General features: G+C 31.0%; 2 protein-coding genes across 2 annotated transcripts in view; one reads left to right on the plus strand and one right to left on the minus strand.

The window, feature by feature from the left end:
- Positions 1-19071, plus strand: part of LOC126892547 (ADP-ribosylation factor 4-like) — a 76646-nt gene that overhangs the window by 37883 nt on the left and 19692 nt on the right. The window lies entirely within an intron of this gene.
- LOC126892544 (uncharacterized) lies at positions 102-5529 on the minus strand. The gene is made up of 3 exons (XM_050662104.1): positions 4518-5529; positions 4252-4460; positions 102-4174 (listed from the first exon to the last, which is right to left on the minus strand). Exons 1-3 carry the CDS (start codon positions 4768-4770, stop codon positions 3557-3559), a joined length of 1080 nt encoding a protein of 359 aa, XP_050518061.1. The 5' UTR covers positions 4771-5529; the 3' UTR covers positions 102-3556.

The raw sequence follows: 19071 nt of genomic DNA on the forward strand, positions 1-19071 counted from the left end.
AATAAATAAGTCTTAGTTAGGTTTAAAAGTTTTTAATTCATTTTAGTTACTATATTTTTAGTAGATTAGTTTAAAAATAATTTTAGGTAAATAAATAAGTCTTTTAGTTAGGTTGTAGAGTTTTTAATTCATCATTCAGTTTTACATTCTCACTATATCCTAAAATTCACAAAATTATATAATATAAAATATTTAGTCACTAATAAATAGCAAATTAATTAATTGATATTTCAATACAGATATCCATTTTATTAAAGTAAATACATAAAAACCTGTGAATAAAAATTCAACACATTTTGGAATAGACCCTAGCCTGTTGAAGAAGTAATATCTTACGAAAATATTATTCAGACAGTTAATTCAATTATACAATATAAACTATAAACCATTTAGTCACTGATAAACAGCAAATTGATTAATTGATATTAGGTACAATACAGATGTCCATTTTATTTACATAAAAAACTGTCAAAAATTCAATACATTTTGGAATAGAAACTAGTCTGTTGAAAAAGTAATATCTTAAAAAAATGTTAGTCAGAAGGTTAATTAAATTACAGTAGGAAAAATGAACGAATACCCATGAACGAACATATAAAACATGCTGTATTTTCCTGTCACTGTGGCACACAAAAAATTGGCCAGAGCAAGTACATGTAATAATTATTGTTACATGTACTTGCACTGGACAATTTTCTTTGTGACACGGTGAAAGGAAAATACAGCGTGTTTTATATGTTCGTTCATGGGTATTCTTTCATTTTTCCGACTGTATGTAATTTTAAACATTGAGTCACTGGTAAACAGCAAATTAATTAAATGATATTACACTACAGATATCCATTTTATTTACATAAAAAAGTGTCAATAATAATTCAATACATTTTGGAACAGACAATCCACTAGCCTGTTGAAGAAATAATATCTTAAAAAAATGTTACTCAGAAGGTTACATTCACACAAGTTTAATAATTAATGGGTTAATACAATTGGAAAAGAAATATCCACTTGGCAAAAAAAGTGTTTACAATCTCACTATCTATGCTAAAATTTACAATCAAAACATTTAGTCACTGATAAACAGCAAATTAATTAATGAATATTACAATACAGACATCCATTTTATTTACATACAAAATTGTGAATAAGAATCCAATACATTTTGGACCAGAACACTAGCCTGTTGAAGAGTATCTTAAGAAAATGTTATTCAGAAGGTTACATTTACACAAGATTAGCAATTAATGGGTTAATACAATTGGAAAAGAAATAACCACTTGGCAAAAATTGTTTACAATCTCACTATATGCTAAAATGAACAAACTTAAATAATACAAAACAGTTCAACACTAATACAGTGAAAATTAACTAACAATAGAATAAAATAACACGAGGATTTTACTGTCTTCATTTCATGTGGTGGTCTTTATGAAGACAAATCACATGCTATGATTTTTGTGATCGATATTCTTAAGGTAAGGTAAAGTTGATTTCATGTAATTGAATGAACTATCTTTCAATAAAGTCGTCCCAGGAACGCAACTCATAAAAATTGGCAATATTATTTTAAAGTTTTCTACTTAAAAATGTATAATATATGTCTAAATTGCCGATATGAATGATTCAGATTAAATTAAATTATTAGAAGAATTTTTTTACTAAACAACAAAATTTGTTTAATTTATTAATATTTTGTATTTTGATAACAACGTCAAAGATGATAAAAGTTATAATATATATATATATATATATATATATATATATATATATATATATATATATATATATATGGAAGTAGAAGGCCAAGTACAAATAAATGAAGAAAGATCAGGCACATTTAAATGGGATAAGGGAATTAAACAAGGAAATAGGCTAAGTCCTCACTTGTTTATAATAGTCATGGATATCCTAATAAAAATAACAAAGATCAAACAAGAAACCTTCAATACAGTTGAGTCCAGGGTTCTTTACCCGTGTGTCATCATTTAAAGCATATGACATAAGTCGGAAATTTACTAAACGCAACAGCAAGTGCCAGGAAGTAGCTACTGCTCCGATCACGGGTTAAAATTTGATGTTATTAAATAAATAAAATGTCAAATGTAAGTTTTGCTTTAAACTTTTGGTGCAGAATTACAGCTACATTTGAAGTAGCTTAATAAATTCTTTTAATATCATTAGTGATTAATAAATAAATAAACAATTTATGAAAAAATTCAATAACATATTTTCTTTTTATCATTTCATTCACTTTGGCAGAAACTTAACACAACCTTATATTCTTATTCCTTAACTGCCACTTAACAAAACTTCCTTAATAAAATAAAATATATTTACCATAAAATTTCAAACTCCAATATAAAGTTCGTTGTGAAAAAAAACTGTGATATCAAAAACTTCAAAATGCACAAATTCGACAAAAAAACAGCAAAAAATTCAACAGACTGACAGCCACAAAAGTAAACAAACCAGAAACGTCACGAATTATTGTACTTAAAGTCTGAAAATATTCCTAAGCGTCTTTTTTTGTACTTATCACTTTTCAATATACTGAGACTAGAGCGTTCATAAAGATAACATGTGTTTTTACTTAATAACAGGCGGTAGCTGGTTTGTCTTTAGTTTCATGCGTGGAAGAGAATGATGCTAGATAAAAAGTATGTGTTTTATCTCGCCAGGTATTAATGACGCACAGGTAAAGAATTCTGGACTCAAGTGTATATAGAAGGATATAAAAACTTAAATGCAATAAGGATCAACTCCCTTCTATATGCTGATGATATAGTTTTAATCACAGACACAGTAGAGAAAATGCAGGAAACTAATAGATATTTGGCAAAAAGAGATACATAATTTAAAAATGGAAGTGAATGGAAATGAAGATGAGAAAAAAGAAAGAAATACTGATATAATAATGGAACAAGTAATAGAACAGGTATCTACTTTTGAATATTTGGGAAATATAATAAGAGATGATGGGAAAACCGACATATGACAAAGTCAGAAATAGACAACAAAACTAAATTCAGAGTATATCACGGCATAGTCAACCTAATGACATATGGGGCGTGAACATGGATTAGGCAAAAGAAACATGAATCAATGATAAACACGACAAAGATGAAACATGAGAAGGTTAGTTGTAATTACGAAGTTTGATAGATTCAGAAATGAAGATATAAGAAGAGAGCTGGAACAAGAACTGATAATAAAGAAGATCAAAAACAAACAATTGAGCTGGTTTGGACACCTACAACGAATGGAGCAAAAGAGACTTACAAAGAAGGTACATGAAGCCAAAATGGGAAACAAAAGAAAAAAGAGAGGCTGAGGAAGACATGGATGGACCAGAGCCAGGATATATGTGAAAGGAGACAGACACATGGGTATAAGGGATATGAAGAACCTGGCTACCTATAGAAGCGCTTGGAAGAAACGGATAAAAGGCGGAACCCGACATCTGACAACCTGAAGGGCACTAAGGATTATGAGAAAGAAGAAGATAATAACATCTGAATTATTTTCCCAATTCGAATAGTAAATAAATAGAATAAAATTAGTGCTCTAAATATGTTTCTAAATTAGGAGGAATTACGTTAAAATATGTGGCAGCTTGGTTTCCATATAAACATGTGTGACAGTTTATCAGCAATACTGCACACTTGTACATTTTACCTAGGTCTTGCAACAAAAGTTTTTGATTTTTGTGAAAATCTAAAAAGGCAAATTCCCTTACAATTTTTGCAAATCCCCACTCTACAGCTAATCTAACCTGGCACATGCTGTTGTTAAAGTTTTCCTGTCTCAACCTTTGTATTCCATTGGGTAATCTTGCTGGGTTTGGGTAAGGACATAGCAAAAGATTGGACAATGGATAAGCCTGATCTCCATACAAAACAAAATTGACATTTCCAAAAGTACATTTTCTTTCCAATTCCATATATATATTACTCTCTTCAAAAATGCCGGCATCATGGCGCCTGCCTAAATAAGGTCCTTTAAGACTAATAATGATGCCATCAGGACATACAACAGACTGGTATTTAAGACAGTGCCACCTCTTATGACCAGAATAATACGCTTCTTGATTTATAGATGGTCGACAAATACGCCTTGCAGTTCCATCTATAAAACCCCAACAATTTTGAACCGCTGCCCCTTTTGCAGCTACTGCCTGTAGTAAGAATATAAACAATTACTTATTTTACATGATTACTAGGCATACGAAGTATAATCTCTATAAGTACATACCTGTGAATAGTACTCCAATTTTTCTTGTGTTAACCAGGGTACATTGTCCAAATCTTCTAAAATTGATCTATGACCTTCTAAAATCAAGTTTACTGTTTTATTAATAATTTGTGACAAGGACTGAGCTGATAGTCCAAATATGACTTTTAGATCACTAAGTCTGTTAGGGTATGCTAGACGACGCAATAAAATGCACAGTCCGTCGAGTCCTACAATATGCAACATGTCAGTTATTTAAAGTTTTAGTTCCCATCAGTATTACTTACCAGTACAGGTATGGCCAGTTTCTGTTACAATTATATCTGGTATCCCTAACAACTGTACCAGCCTTGGAATATCCTGTTTCTCAAATCGAAAGTACTTTTTGGCTTGCTCAGCTTCTAAGGTATCGAAATTGAAGACAGGAACATTTTGAACATTATTATCATTACCATCATTTAAAATGTGATTTAGTATCACATATTCTATATCATCATCATTAGCTTCAAGTAATATTGCCTGTTCTAAGATATCTTCCATATTTTATTATATTTCTTTTGTACAATACAAAACAAGGAAAAAATTTCAAAATATCTATCTTCGTGAAAGAAAACAAAAACAGAAAAAAATTTAAACAAATTTAAATATTTTGCTGTCAAATACGACATTTGACTGACAGCTGCCAACTATTAACGTGAAGCAGGAATTCTGCCACTTGATAACTCAAAAATTACATTTACGTTAAAATATATACCGTAAAAAAATAGCGTTTACGTGTCAAAATAACGGATGAATAGAATTTTACTTGATAACTCTCTAATGTCAAGAAAAATATAAAAATGGAATGTCAGTCAAGTTCAAGTAAAAGTTTTTGTAGGTATTGAGAATGAATAAATTATAATTGTTGATATATATAAGACGTATCTAGAAAAAATATTGTATGATATAGCTGTTAAAAAGTACATTTTTAAGGCACTCATGTGAATTGCAGAATGAGCGAAGCGAATCTTTCACATACGTGCCTTAAAATTGTCCTTTTAACATTTACATCATAAATAACTATTATTATAATTTTTGTATATTTGGACTTGTCTACCTCGGGAATAAGATAATAAGTAATATTTAAAGTATTTTATAATTCACTTCGTATGTTTGCCACTATGTCTGAGAAATCTTGTAGCACGTATAAACAAATAGCTCAGTGGTAGAGCGTTGGGCTGGAGATCAAGAGGTCTCCGGTTCAAATCCTGGTGTTTTCTAATCCTTTTTTAATTTTTGGTATTGTTTTAATAAAAATTTTTGGAAAGTAGTAAGTAAAAATTAATTTAATCTTTAAATAAAACACAAATAAACTGTCCGAAAGTATATTTATTTCATTGAAATGATATTTAGAAGTATAACTTCTTACGTGCGTACAAAGTACACACACATTCTTTTTTTTATAAACAAAATGGCGCCCGAGAATCGTGTTTTTTTAAATTTTTTATTTTAGTTATTATTTTAAGAGGAAACAGTAGCGATCAACAGGCAGCAAAAACGCGGTCCAATATTTGGCACACGTATTCGTAATATAATAAAGAATGGCGGTACAGAGCCCAATTTGAAAAATATATTAATATGTGGAAATTACTCTGTAATTAAATACAATAATAAAAAAACGAGCCTGTACCGCCATTAAGGGGGGGGGGGTATTATGGTTTGAAATCAACTTATCAAGCACATTTTTGTGAATTTTTTTCGAAGCTATGGTAGAGATATTTTATTTTTAAATTAAATAAACATATTAAGTACAATTCAAAGAATATTTAAGAAAAAATTCATTCCAAAATAATGAAAAATAAGCCATTGGCAACAAATTTTGGCAGGCAGCTCAAAAAATGGATTTTGCGGTGGACATCAGAACTCATCACTGGATCATACGAAATAAAAAATTCAAAAAGATTTAATTAGCTTATTAGTTTCACGAGGTAACAACGTCTAGTTTTTTTGTTTCTAATGATTTAGAAGTCAAAAATACGAAATGTTTGATAAAAATTTTGTGAAAACCAACAGATTTAATAATTTAATATTGTTGAACAAAACATAAGCACAAAACGAAAAATATCTCGACGTTGTTAACTCTCGAAATGTCTAAAGAAAATCTATGCAAAATTTCAAGTAGATCGGTCAAGTAGTTTTTCAGTTACAATGTCCACCGCATTTGAAAAAGTAGTTTTGAGAAAAATGCGTTTAAAGTTTTGACAACTGTATCTTCATCTTCTTATTTGTCTGCCAAATCGTAAAGTGATGAACATTGGAATATGTTTTTTGAATTGCAGAGTAATCTACAAAAGAGAAGGCGAACAGTTGTTTAACGTTTCTCACTACGCTCAAGCGTGCTGGCGCGAAGCCGCGGCAAAGTGAGTCGAAGGTAAGGATATGCAACACCCTGTATCTCTGGTAATTTTAGTCCGATAATTTTGAAATTTTCAGAGAGTATTCTTGAAAGTATGCACTTTTATTTGAAATAATAAAAAATTAATATTTCAAATAAACTTTTTTCTCCGATGCCTAGATTTTGTGTCATTTTGGAACTACTAATGAAATAAAAAATTTTAGTAGTTACAAAATGACACAAAATCTAGGCATCGGATAAAAAAGTTTATTTGAAGAAAGTGTATTTTTTGTTCTTCTTAATGGGGGTACAGGCTCATTTTTTTTTCACATTGTATTTAATTACAGTGTAATTTCCACATATCAATATATTTTTCAAATTATGGGCTCTGTACCGCCATTCTTTATTATATAACGAATACGTGTGTCAAATATCTCGAAAAAATATTCAAAATTACAGCCGCAATCTTGGAACGCGTTTTTGCTACCTGTTGATCGCTACTGTATCACCTTAAGAAAATTCTTTGGAAAGTAGTAGGTATTAAAATTAGTTTAATATTTAAATAAGATACAAATAATCTGTCTAAAATATATTTACTTCGTTGAAATCATAGGAGTATAACTTCTTACGAGAGTACAAAGTACACACACTATTTTTTTTACCTCATGACCTCGTTTTCAGCATTTGAAACCACTGTGACACGGAGCGAATAAATGAAAAAATTTATTTCATTTTATAACATTCGAACTGTTCTTGTTATTAATTTTTATATTAGCAACAGTCATTTGGGCTTGTTAATCCCTATGGAAAAATATTTTTGACCGGTAGATGCAAAACATCACGAATATTCTTTTGGATACTGTAATATATTTTAGCCCTCATTTGAGGGTGAATATTACAAACTATAAATTACTAAAATAAAACACATCTTTCTACAAAGAAGGTTCATTTAATACTCATTTGGCGAATGTACTTTTTACAATAATAAGAAATGTGTTACTCTGATAACAGTTGTTAGGTTTTACAGAGTGGTCTACTAAAACTATCTTTACAATATCCAACATCTCCCCCTTAAAAAAAATTATTTTTTACTAGTAAAACAAATATAAGTATTTACAAAATAATAAAAAAGAAATTACTCATACGTTAAACGATCTATGGGTTTGACCACTCTTTTAGGCCGTTCAGTACTTTCTTTACTTAAATTCTCTTTATTTACAATATTTACATCAGTATCTACAATAGGAGAAACTTCATTTGAACCACTCAGTAGTGAAGATTCCACTATATGAAATTTTTTAATTTGGTTCTAATGACGTTTCCAGTTAACATCATTTAGTTCAGGAATTTTAACAATATATGTTACTTTTTTGATTTTCCTTAAAACTACGGCTTTTATCCACTCAACCGTATTTTTTTACGATAGTCGCGCACAGTCACTTGTTCACCAGGCTGAAACAATAAAAATCTCTTACCGCTAGAATACATTTTTTGTTTATTTTGTATTGTAGTTACATGATTTCTTAAATTTTTTCGATCACCTGTTAATAAAATGTCAAATCTTGTCCTTAAATTCCTATTTAACATTAATTTTGCAGGACTTACCTTAGTTGTGCAATGAGGAGTGGAGCGATAATCGAAGAGAAAATTATTTAATGCTAAATTAAGGTGTACATTTTTTTATCACCTAAAAAATTTTTTAAAGCATTTTTTACTGTTTTCACAGCATTTTCTGCAGCGCCATTAGATGGAGGATGATATGGGGGAGTAGTAATATGAACAATATTATTATTTTTTTAAAAATTTTGAAACTCATCCGAACAAAAAGAACTACCATTATCGGTTACCATTTGACACGGCACCCCAAAACGTGCAAAACATGACCGTAGAACGTCTATAGTTATGGCAGAAGTTATTGAACTCATGGGAAATACTTCTATCCATTTACTATGAGCATCTAATATTATTAAAAAGTTTTTATTCAAAAATGGACCCATAAAATCCAAGTGAAGTCTTTCCCAAGGTCGTTCCGGCCAAGGCCACGATTGAATTTCGGTTTTTTCAGGTACATTCTTAAATTTTAAACAGTTTTCACAAGTTTTACATATTTCTTCAATTTGTTTTCCTAATCCAGGCCACCAAAAATAAGATCGCGCTAAGCTTTTCATCTTAACTACTCCCATGTGTGATGAATGTAAACTTTGTAAAAATTTTTGTTGTAATTTAGACGGAATTATAATTCGATTATTCCAAATTAAACAATCTGACTCGATAGATAATTCATTCCTAATTTTATAAAATGACTTAAATTTAATATCTTTTGCAAATTTTTTGTTTATACTTTTTTGTTTATAATGTACTAAAACCGGTGCTGACACTAAAATTTGTTTAATTTTTAGAAATGCATTTTGGCAGTCAACTGACCAATTCCATGATACCTTTTGTTTTAATAAATTATAAAGAGGATTTAGCACGGTAGATAGGTTTTTAACAAATTTGCCGTAATAATTTATTAACCCTAAAAATGACTGTAAACTGTTCACATTAGTAGGCGTCGGCGCCTTGACAATTGCCTCGATTTTAGATTCAGAGGGATGTAAACCATCTTTGTCAATATCGTAGCCTAAATATGTAATTTTTTCTTTAAAAAATTCGCACTTATCTACAAATAATTTTAAACCTGCATTTTCTAACCTAAAAAGAACTGTCTCCAGTCTTGATAAATGCTCTTCCCTATTTTTACCAGTGACGAGAATATCGTCTAGAAAACATACCACACCATCAAGACCCTGTAAAAGTGATTCTAAAATTTTTTTAAATTTAGAAGGTAAACTTGCAATCCCGAATGGTGCTCTAGTATAACGAAATAAACCTTTATGTGTAGAAATCGTTAGAAGCTCTTTCGATTTTTCATCTAAACATATCTGCTGGTAAGCATTAGATAAATCTAATTTTGTAAAATGTAACCCCCCGTTTAATTTTGTAAACAAGTCTTCAATTTTACGTAAAGGATATGAATCAATTTCTATTAAAGGATTTACGGTGACTTTAAAATCACCACAAATTTGAACAGACCCATTTTTTTTTAATACAGGAACAATAGGCGTACCCCAATTTGAAAAATCTGCAGCTTCAATTACACCTAGTTGTACCTTTTCCCTCATCACGAATGGTAAAGGACGAGCTCTAAAAAATTTAGGACTTACAGAATCAGATTTTAATTTGATTGAAATTACACCTTTGGTAAATTTACCCAAACCAGGCGAAAATAAATTTTGAAATTTATTTAATATATCATTCAAATCTGACGGAAATGCTAAATCGTTTACGTTAAAAATGGTAAGATCGAACAAATTATAGAAATCTCTACCTAGCAATGGAGGTCCTCCTTTACTAATAACATACAAATTTAACAGAGCATTTTTCTCTTTATATTTAACCTCACAATTAACGAAACCTAAAGGTTTTAATTTGTCCCCATTATAAAGATTAAAAATTTTGGAGGTTGCCTGCAAAATTTTATTGCTAAAATTTAAATTATAAAAGCTTTCTGAAATAACACTATAGCTAGCGCCAGTATCCAACGTAAATGTAAACAACTCATTATCAATTAATAAATCTATTAACACAGGATTCGTATTATATTGTAAACTATATAAACAATATTCTTCAGAATCTAGAAAATTGTTTTTATTACCTGTTTTATTAGATTTATTATTTTTATTTGAACACATTGGTGCTAGATGCCCTTTTATATTGCAAATGTGACAAAAACATTCTCGATAGGCACACTTATCTGAATTGTGGTTTTTACGTCCGCATACCAAACATTTAGTTTTGGTGGAAACAATATCCAACAGATACCTACAATACTAATGTGTGTGGTAAACTGGTTTAAAGGTAGATGAAGAGAAAACCAAATACATCCGGGTGTCCCAATAAGAATGGCTCTCGGCCATATCTCAGGAACCGTTTATAGCAGAGCTTTGAAATAAAAAATTTTATAACAAAAGTTGCCTCAGGAAAAGCCTGGAAATTATTTTCGTAATTGTGGGTCCACCGCTAGAGGGCGTAATTGAATATCAAAAATTAAAAAATCTAAATTTTACAAAATTTTCCTAATGAAGGGGCACTGGAAATTCGATTATTGTATTCTTCATAAAATTCTGCGCATATTTGATTTAACAAGTTTAACTCTACTTTTGCAAATAAGAGGTGGGGGTGAGTGGGAACCTTGTTATGAAAAAATGGCTGTAAGTCCGGTTCTGCTAAATCAAATTTTGAAAACTGGGTCTTGTTGAAGACAGATCTTTTTCTTCAATGTAAACGTGATAATTTTGAACCATCTTAATAAGTAATAAGTCAGCTGGGAGGCGTTATTTAATGTTTTTCAGAAATCTAGTTTTCTTTGGAAAATATTAAATACAAGTATGCATTTTTAATCATACTTTATAAAATTAGATTAAATTAACAATAGAATAGCGAAAACCGCATGTCGATACCTTTTTTATATCTCAAGATATCTCGAGAAACGTGTAAACTTTATACATAACTGTTACTATCACCGGTAAACTAAGTTAATGAAAAGTAGTGTGCTGTGGAAAAAAACAAAATAACATTTTCCAGATGTCAACGTATAAAAATATAATTAATTAAAACAACAATATAAAGAGAAACGATACTATTAAAATTAAATATAACAAAGAACAAAAAGAACTGCTTAGTGACGACCTAAATATTCAAATTGTTGCCCATCATACACTACTCTAGAATACATTAAACAGAGAATACTAAACGCCATTCAAAGCATATCGAGAGCAGAAATTGAGACTGCTGTTCAATCTACTCTTGAAAGAGTAAATGTTTGCAACGAAAATGATGGGCAAAAATTTAAACATTTATGTCATCACTAAATAGTTGTTTTTATTTCTTTGTAATAGGGCTTTTCAACGCTTCTCATTTGTTTCGAGCCTCTGTCATATGCCGTATAATCCGTGTATAATATTAATATACGAGATATAAACGAGGCTCGAAACAAATGAAAAGCGTTGAAAAGACCTAATATACGTTGACAGCTGGAAAATGCTTCTTTGTTGTTTCCATAGCACTCTACTTTTCCTAAACTTCGTTTACCGGTGACAGTAATAGTTGTGTTTTTAACAAGTTTTGTAAGATATTTCGATATAGAAAAAAGGTATTAACATGCGGTTTTCGCTATTCTGTTGATAATTTTGTCTAATTTTGTAATATGGTATTAAAGATGCATGTTTGTATTTAATATTTTCCAAAGAAAACTAGACTTCTGAAAAAAATTAAATAACGCCTTCTAGCTGGTATATTACTCAGTAAGTTGGTTCGAAATCATAACTTTTACATTGACGAAAAAGATCTGTCTTCAACAAGACCAAGTTTGCAAAATTTGATTAAGCAGAACCGGACTCACAGCCAGTTTTTCATAACAAGGTTCCCACTCGCCCCCACCTCTTGTTTCCAAAGGTAGACCTAAACTTGTAAATCAAATATGCGTAGAATTTTATGAGGAATACGAAGATCAGATTTCCAGTGCCCCTTCATTAGGAAAATTTTGTAAAATTTAGATTTTTTAATTTTTGATATTCAATTACGCCCTCTAGCGGTGGTCCCACAATTACGAAAATAATTTCCAGGCTTTTCCTGAGGCAACTTTTGTTATAAAATTTTTTATTTCAAAGCTCTGCTATAAACGGTTCCTGAGATATGGCCGAGAGCCATTCTTATTGGGACACCCGGTACATGTGAATCAACAGATAAGAGGGACGAGATAGAATAGGGCAAAATGTTACAATAGACCAATAACTTAGAAAGAGTGGAGAGTTTTAAATATCTCGGAGCAACAGTCACTCGTACAAACAAAGCTACCCAATTAGCAACATACGCAGACGATTTAAACATAATGAGTAGAACAATGAACGCGGCGGAAGAAACCTACGTTGAGTTGAAACAGAGTGCAGAAGCTGCAGGGCTAGCAATAAATACAAATCAAACAAAACTACTCATACTCTGGGCTAATTAGCAAAATTCATGGAAAAGTTATTTACCAGCAATTTTATTGCTGGAATCGAGTTATAAGATCCTATATATTAATAATATAGGTATGCAAAGTCCGCAGATAGTGTGCTACTTTTTTTATAAACAAAATGGCGCCGACAAATCGTATTGTTTTCAATTATTGCTCTATAACTCCGAAGATTTTAACTTTACAACAAAAACACCTTAATAAAAATTCACCGCAATTCAATTCTGCATAGAGATATGTTTTTCACGATTTGCTCCGACGAAAATTTTCCTCGGAAAATGCGGGTTTTCCCAACAAAATATCGAATTTTCAAATAAATTTTTTGGGCCAGTAATTACATATTTATCAATAATTATATAGCTTGGTGAAATAAAAGCTTTCTTGTTATAGATTATAAATTCAGAAGCCGGTGAAAATGAAACGAATATTTTAGCAACAATTCAATTGTAAATTAACAATTTACAGTCGCAATAACAACCAAAATAATTATGAGACATTGATCAAGCTTAGAAAGAATATAAAGGTGTGATGCCTATTTAATATTTTGTCGACAAAATATAAATTTTTCATTTTTTTGCATAATCTTTAAATGTTTAAAAAAAATTGTTATAAACAAATTAACATTTCTCAGAAATTGTTTACTATATTCTAATTTTAAAAATACTTAAAATGCGTATTTCATAGGTCTTGAAAATGAATGCTTTAAAAAAATTTTCCAACCATTTGCAAAAAAGTTATGAAACAGCAAAGTAAATATACGAATTCTCCGTTGTTTATAATTTGTTTTAATTGTTTTAAAGCTTAAAAGTGAGTCTATGGTACAATCTAATTACTCACAAAGAATGTCTAAAATTAGTGCAATGGTTATATTTTAATCAAAGATTAAAAATACTTTTTTTGTAATTTTTAGCGCGAAAGTAGGCTTGATACAGAGCCGGAGATAAAATGTTCACTCGAAGCGACTGACACGCTTAAACTCGCGCGAGTTGTGTATGTGGGCGGGTAGCTACGGTACTGTATTATTCTACTTTCGCGCGTGTAAATTACAAAAAAATATATTTATAATCTTTAATTAAAATATAACCATTAAACTGATAATCGATATTTTTTTATAAATAATTAGCTTGTACTTTAAACTCACTTCTACGCTTTGAAAGAATTAAAAAAAATTATAAATACCGTAGTAATCGTATGTTTACTTTGCTGTTTCATAACTTTTCTGTTAGAAATGTTTCTGAGAAACGTTAATTTGTTTATAACTATTTTTTTTAAACATTTAAAGATTATGCAAAAAAATAAAATTTTGTCGACAAAATGTTAAATAGGCATCTCATCTTTATAAGATTTCAAAGTTTGATCAGTGTATCATAATTATTTTGGTTATTATTGCGACTGTAAATTATTAATTAACAATTGAATTGTTGCTAAAATATTCGTTTAATTTTCACCAGCTTCTGGAACTATAATCTAAACCAAGAAGGCTTTTAAGTCACCAAATTATTTAATTATTGGTAAATAATTACTTATCTAAAACTTTATTTGAAAGTTAAAGATTTTGTTGGGAAAACCTGCATTTTCCGAGGAAAATTTTCGTCGAAGCAGATCGGGAAAAACACGTCTCTATGCAGAATTTAATCACGGTGAATTTATATTTGGGTGTTTTTGTTGTAAAGTTAAAATCTTCGGAGTTATAGAGCAATAATTGAAAAAAACACGATTTTCGGGCGCCATTTTGTTTATAAAAAAAGTAGCACACTATCTGAGGACTTTGCATACCTATATTATTAATAAATAGGATCTTGTAATTCGATTCCAGCAATAAAATTGCTGGTAAATAACTTTTCCCAAAAATGGCGTATTCTCCGATAATCAGCCCAGACTATCATACAAAACAGAGCAAATAGACCGGCGCAACAACAACACTTTATAGACGATATAGAACATGTGAATAGATTCATGTACTTGGAATGAACCTGATCGCAAACGATGAAGAAGAACTGGAAATAAATAGAAGGCTTATGCTGGCAAATAAAGCATATGGACCACATATTCAAATCGTGAGACGTACACCGGAAAACAAAACTGCGGGTATATAAAACAATAATCAGGCCCATAGTAACTTATGGTTGCGAAGCATGGGTTGTGACATAGAAATCTGCCAAAAATAGTATGTAGAATACTGGGCCCAATAAGTGAAAATAACAACTGGCCAATTAAGTATAATAAAGAAATATACGAACAATATAGCGAACCAACTCTAGCACAATACACACTAAACTGCACAGATTACGGTGGGCAGGGCACGTAGTCCGCATGAATGAGAATAGAATTCCCAGAAAATTGCTAAATGCAACAATACAAGGAAGAAGACCTGTTGGAAGACCAAAAAAGAGATGAAAAGATAAAGTAGATGAGGATGCCAAAAACCTAAAAACACGTTCATGGAAAAGAACGGCAGTAAATCGAAATGATTGGAAAAGCTTGCTGAAGGAGGCTAAGGCCAGATTTGGGCTGTAGTGGTATTGGATGGATGGAAGCACTAAACAAAATGATCAAATCTAAGTTAATATTCAGGGAAAAAACGAGTTTCCTCTGTGCTCGTTGACAATATTAACAAAATTATTGTAAATGAGCAAGAAATAAGAAAAGAATGGCAACTCTATGTATCAGAGTTCAGAGTTGTTTGAAGATGACAAGAATAATATTGCCGAATTCTACCAAAACTGTACTGACGGCCCAGAAATTATGAAATGCGACGTAGAACACGCTATAAATAGTGCTAAAATTAGAAAAACTTGTGGTCCAGATGATACACCAACTGAGTTGCTGAAACTAATAGAGGATGATAGCATAAAAGTAGTAGTAAGACTTTTTAATTCAATACATAACACCGGAGTGATTCCTACAGATTGGCTCAAATCCATCTTTTTCGCAATACCTAAAAAACACAATGCGAGAAAATGCTCAGAATATCGATTAATTAGCCTAATGAGCAACAAAGAAAAGATATATTTGCATGTTTCGTGGACTTCGATAAAGTACAGCATGTAAAATTAATGCAAATACTGAAAAATATCGGAATAGATGACAAAGATATTCGTGTCATTAAAAATTTGTACTAGAACCAAACTGCTACAGTCAAAATTGGAGATAACTACACCGATGAAATCTCCATACAACGAGGAGTCAGACAAGGTTGCATTTTGTCACCAACATTGTTTAATGTTTACTCGGACCGGTTATTTAAAAAGGCACTTGAGAGACAGCCATATGGAATAAAAATCAACGGAGAACTACTTAATGTGATAAGATATGCAGACGATACAGTAATTCTGTCAGATAATATTGAAGGCCTCCAAATTCTGCTTGATCGTATTCACGAGGTAAGAGAGGAAATGGGCATTAAAATAAACTCAAACAAAACCAAATTTTTAGTGTTTAGTCGTGACCCACATCCCGATGCAAAGCTTCAATTAAACGGATAGACTAAGAGCCGCTATAGGTGAAATTTCTTAATCATTTTAGGCACGATGGGACCCTATAACTTAAATAGTAGAACCTAAAAGAAAACGTTTGAACACTGTACCGTCACTTTTCAGTGGCACATGCGTCGACAGTGGCGCATCAAACTTTCCACTTATGGACGGGATAAATAAATTAAAAGTTAACAGAACTTACTAACAGAATTAATTTTTTTTTATTTTTTTAAGTTCTATGTGATTAACACATAGGATTCATCGTGATTTTAACCCACCACCCCCTTCCCCCTACCCCCACCATCAAAAACTTCATTTTTCGTTTTTATTTTTTTTGGTGGGATGCAATAAATTTTAAAATTTCAAAAAATTCACACGCATAGTTGAGGCTTTTATAAAACATGCCTATTTTTTATAGACCCATAGGTAGAGTGTACATAACCTCAAAAAATTAAAAGAAATTTTTTTTTTTCAAAAAAGCGTATAATTTTTTTTAGGAATAGCTGCAGGTCTAATTTTTTCTTAATCTTGTGTGTTTTATCAAACACTATATTTTTAATTTTTTTCAGATTTTTCCGTAAGTCTCCCCACCTTCAAAAATCCGAAAAACTGTTTTTTGGGGGGTTTTGGGGGATTTTCCCTATTTTATAGACTTCATAATATATCAAATCAATTTTGTTTTTATAGGTTATATGTAACTTGAAGTAACTGAGTTCTTTAGAATATTTAAAAATCAGAAAAACACGTTCAAACCCCCCAAAACCCCCTTAAAAAACAGTTTTTTGGATTTTTGAAGGTGACTAACGTTACAGAAAAATCTGAAAAAAATTAGAAATATCAGGAGCTTGGAGGAGTAAGGGCGAACTGCAAAAACGATGTTTCAGGAAAACTGAGTTAAAGTTTACAAACACGTTAGAATAGTAAGGGCGAACCAGTGATGCTACTAGATTATGCGGTTTATCGTCGCATTTCTACTATAGCGTGCGGTCTACCGAGGGATACGGTGTACAATGTGTATTATTACAATGCCGACAAAAAATCTTTACAAAGTGAATAAAACGTGTAAATCTTAGGAATTATTATTTTAATTTTATGGCTTGTTCCCAACTAAAATAGTAAATTGATATAATAAAGTATTAACTTGTAAAATTACTATAATAATCCTTCTTATTTATGCCTTATATTCCCTTTGTAAAGATGGTTTTTGTGGGTGTCACGTTCTATCAGTACATGGGCTCATCACTACAATCTTTTCTCAGAAACGTTAAACAGAATAATAAAAGGCGCCTTTGTAAGCGGAAAGTTTATCGTCAAGTACTAATAAAAATTACAATATACAATAAACTTTATGCAAATTTAATTTCTCTACTATTATGCAAATTACACCCTAATCTTTTCCTACGGTATGGAAATCCTTCAGGTAGATCTTAAAAACTTAAGAGGATTTTGCAAGATTTTTATGAAATAAAAAAAGAGGTTTAATACTTTTTATTCTATAAAAATAAACATCTCTAGTGTTTTTAATAAAATTCACAAATAAAGCTTCAATTGAATTCAATTTGATTTTCATCGTCTACGGTTGCTTTGTTTTATGTATCTCACTGTATCTCACTATCACCAATTAAAGCTACTAAGTAAGCTACAAAATCACAGAAACACCGGCGCGTTAACAGAGGAGAAGGGGCGAACCTTGAACGGAAACGCAACGAAAGCTTGTGGGTTCGCCCTTACTCTTCTAGACGATTATGCAGTTCAGTTTCTGACATGAATAGATTGGTATATTATTTCTTACGAAATTTTAGGAGTATCAAGGGCGAAAAATGCTGTTATAAGTTATAATAAACAGACGCATTCTTTAAAAGTATGTGAGGAAGATGAGAGTATTTTTGAAATGATCATTTTTCAGGTTCGCCCTTACTCCTCCAAGCTCCTGATATAGTGTTTGATAAAATACACAAGGCTAAGAAAAAATTAGATCTGCAGCTATCCCCAAAAAAAAGTTATATACTTTTTTTCAAAAAATTTTTTTTTTTTAATTTTTTGAGGTTATGTACATTCAACCTACAGGTCTATAAAAAATAGAAGTGTTTTATAAAAGCCTTAACTATGCGTGTACATTTTTTGAAATTTTAAAATTGATTGCATCCCACCAAAAAAAAAAATAAAATCGAAAAATAAAGTTTTTGATGGTGGGGGCAGGGAGAAGGGGGTGGCGGGTTAAAATTACGATGAATCTTATGTCTTAATCACATAAAACTTAAAAAAATGAAAAAAATTAAATTCTGGTAATGAGGGAGGGTATTTTTTAATTTATGTATCCCGTCCATAAGTGGAAAGTTTGATGCGCCACTGAAAAGTGACGGCACAGTGCTCAAACGTTTTCTTTTAGGTTCTACTATTTAAGTTATAGGGTCCCGTCGTGCCTAAAATGATTAAGAATTTTCACCTATAGCGGCTCTTAGTCTAGGAGTCCAAGTTGAGAAAGTTCACAAAATGACATATTTGGGAACTGTGATAACGGACCAACTAGATCCAGACATAAAAATAGAACGTAGAATAGCAATGACTAAAACTACTTTTATGAAAATGAAGTCATTTCTTTGCAATAATCATCTCAGTTTAGAACTAAGACAAAGAATGGTCAAGTGCTATGTTTGGTCCGTACTTTTGTATAGTGCAGAAGTGTGGACGCTAAAAGTATCGATCATGAATAGAATTGAAGCATTGGAAATGTGGATTCATAGACGGATGCTGAAGATACCCTGGACAGCAAGAAAAACTAATGAAGAAGTACTAAGGAAGGTCAACAAAGATAGAGAACTGCTAAAGACTGTTAAACATCGAAAAATGTCTTATCTGGGACATATAGTGAGGGGAAGTCGATATAAAATATTACAACTGATCCTTAAAGGCGATGACGGGTAACGGGTAGGAAC

This window comes from Diabrotica virgifera, chromosome 9, assembly GCF_917563875.1.
Source record: "Diabrotica virgifera virgifera chromosome 9, PGI_DIABVI_V3a".
In the NCBI taxonomy this organism is placed as follows: domain Eukaryota; kingdom Metazoa; phylum Arthropoda; class Insecta; order Coleoptera; family Chrysomelidae; genus Diabrotica; species Diabrotica virgifera.

Coding starts and splice junctions, on each gene's coding strand:
- LOC126892544 (XM_050662104.1), bottom strand. CDS start 4,770: ATGGAAGATATCTTAGAACAGGCAATATTACTTGAAGCTAATGATGAT. Junction 4,461..4,517: donor AACTGGCCATACCTGTACTG/GTAAGTAATACT, acceptor TGCATATTGTAG/GACTCGACGGACTGTGCATT. Junction 4,175..4,251: donor AATTGGAGTACTATTCACAG/GTATGTACTTAT, acceptor TTCTTACTACAG/GCAGTAGCTGCAAAAGGGGC.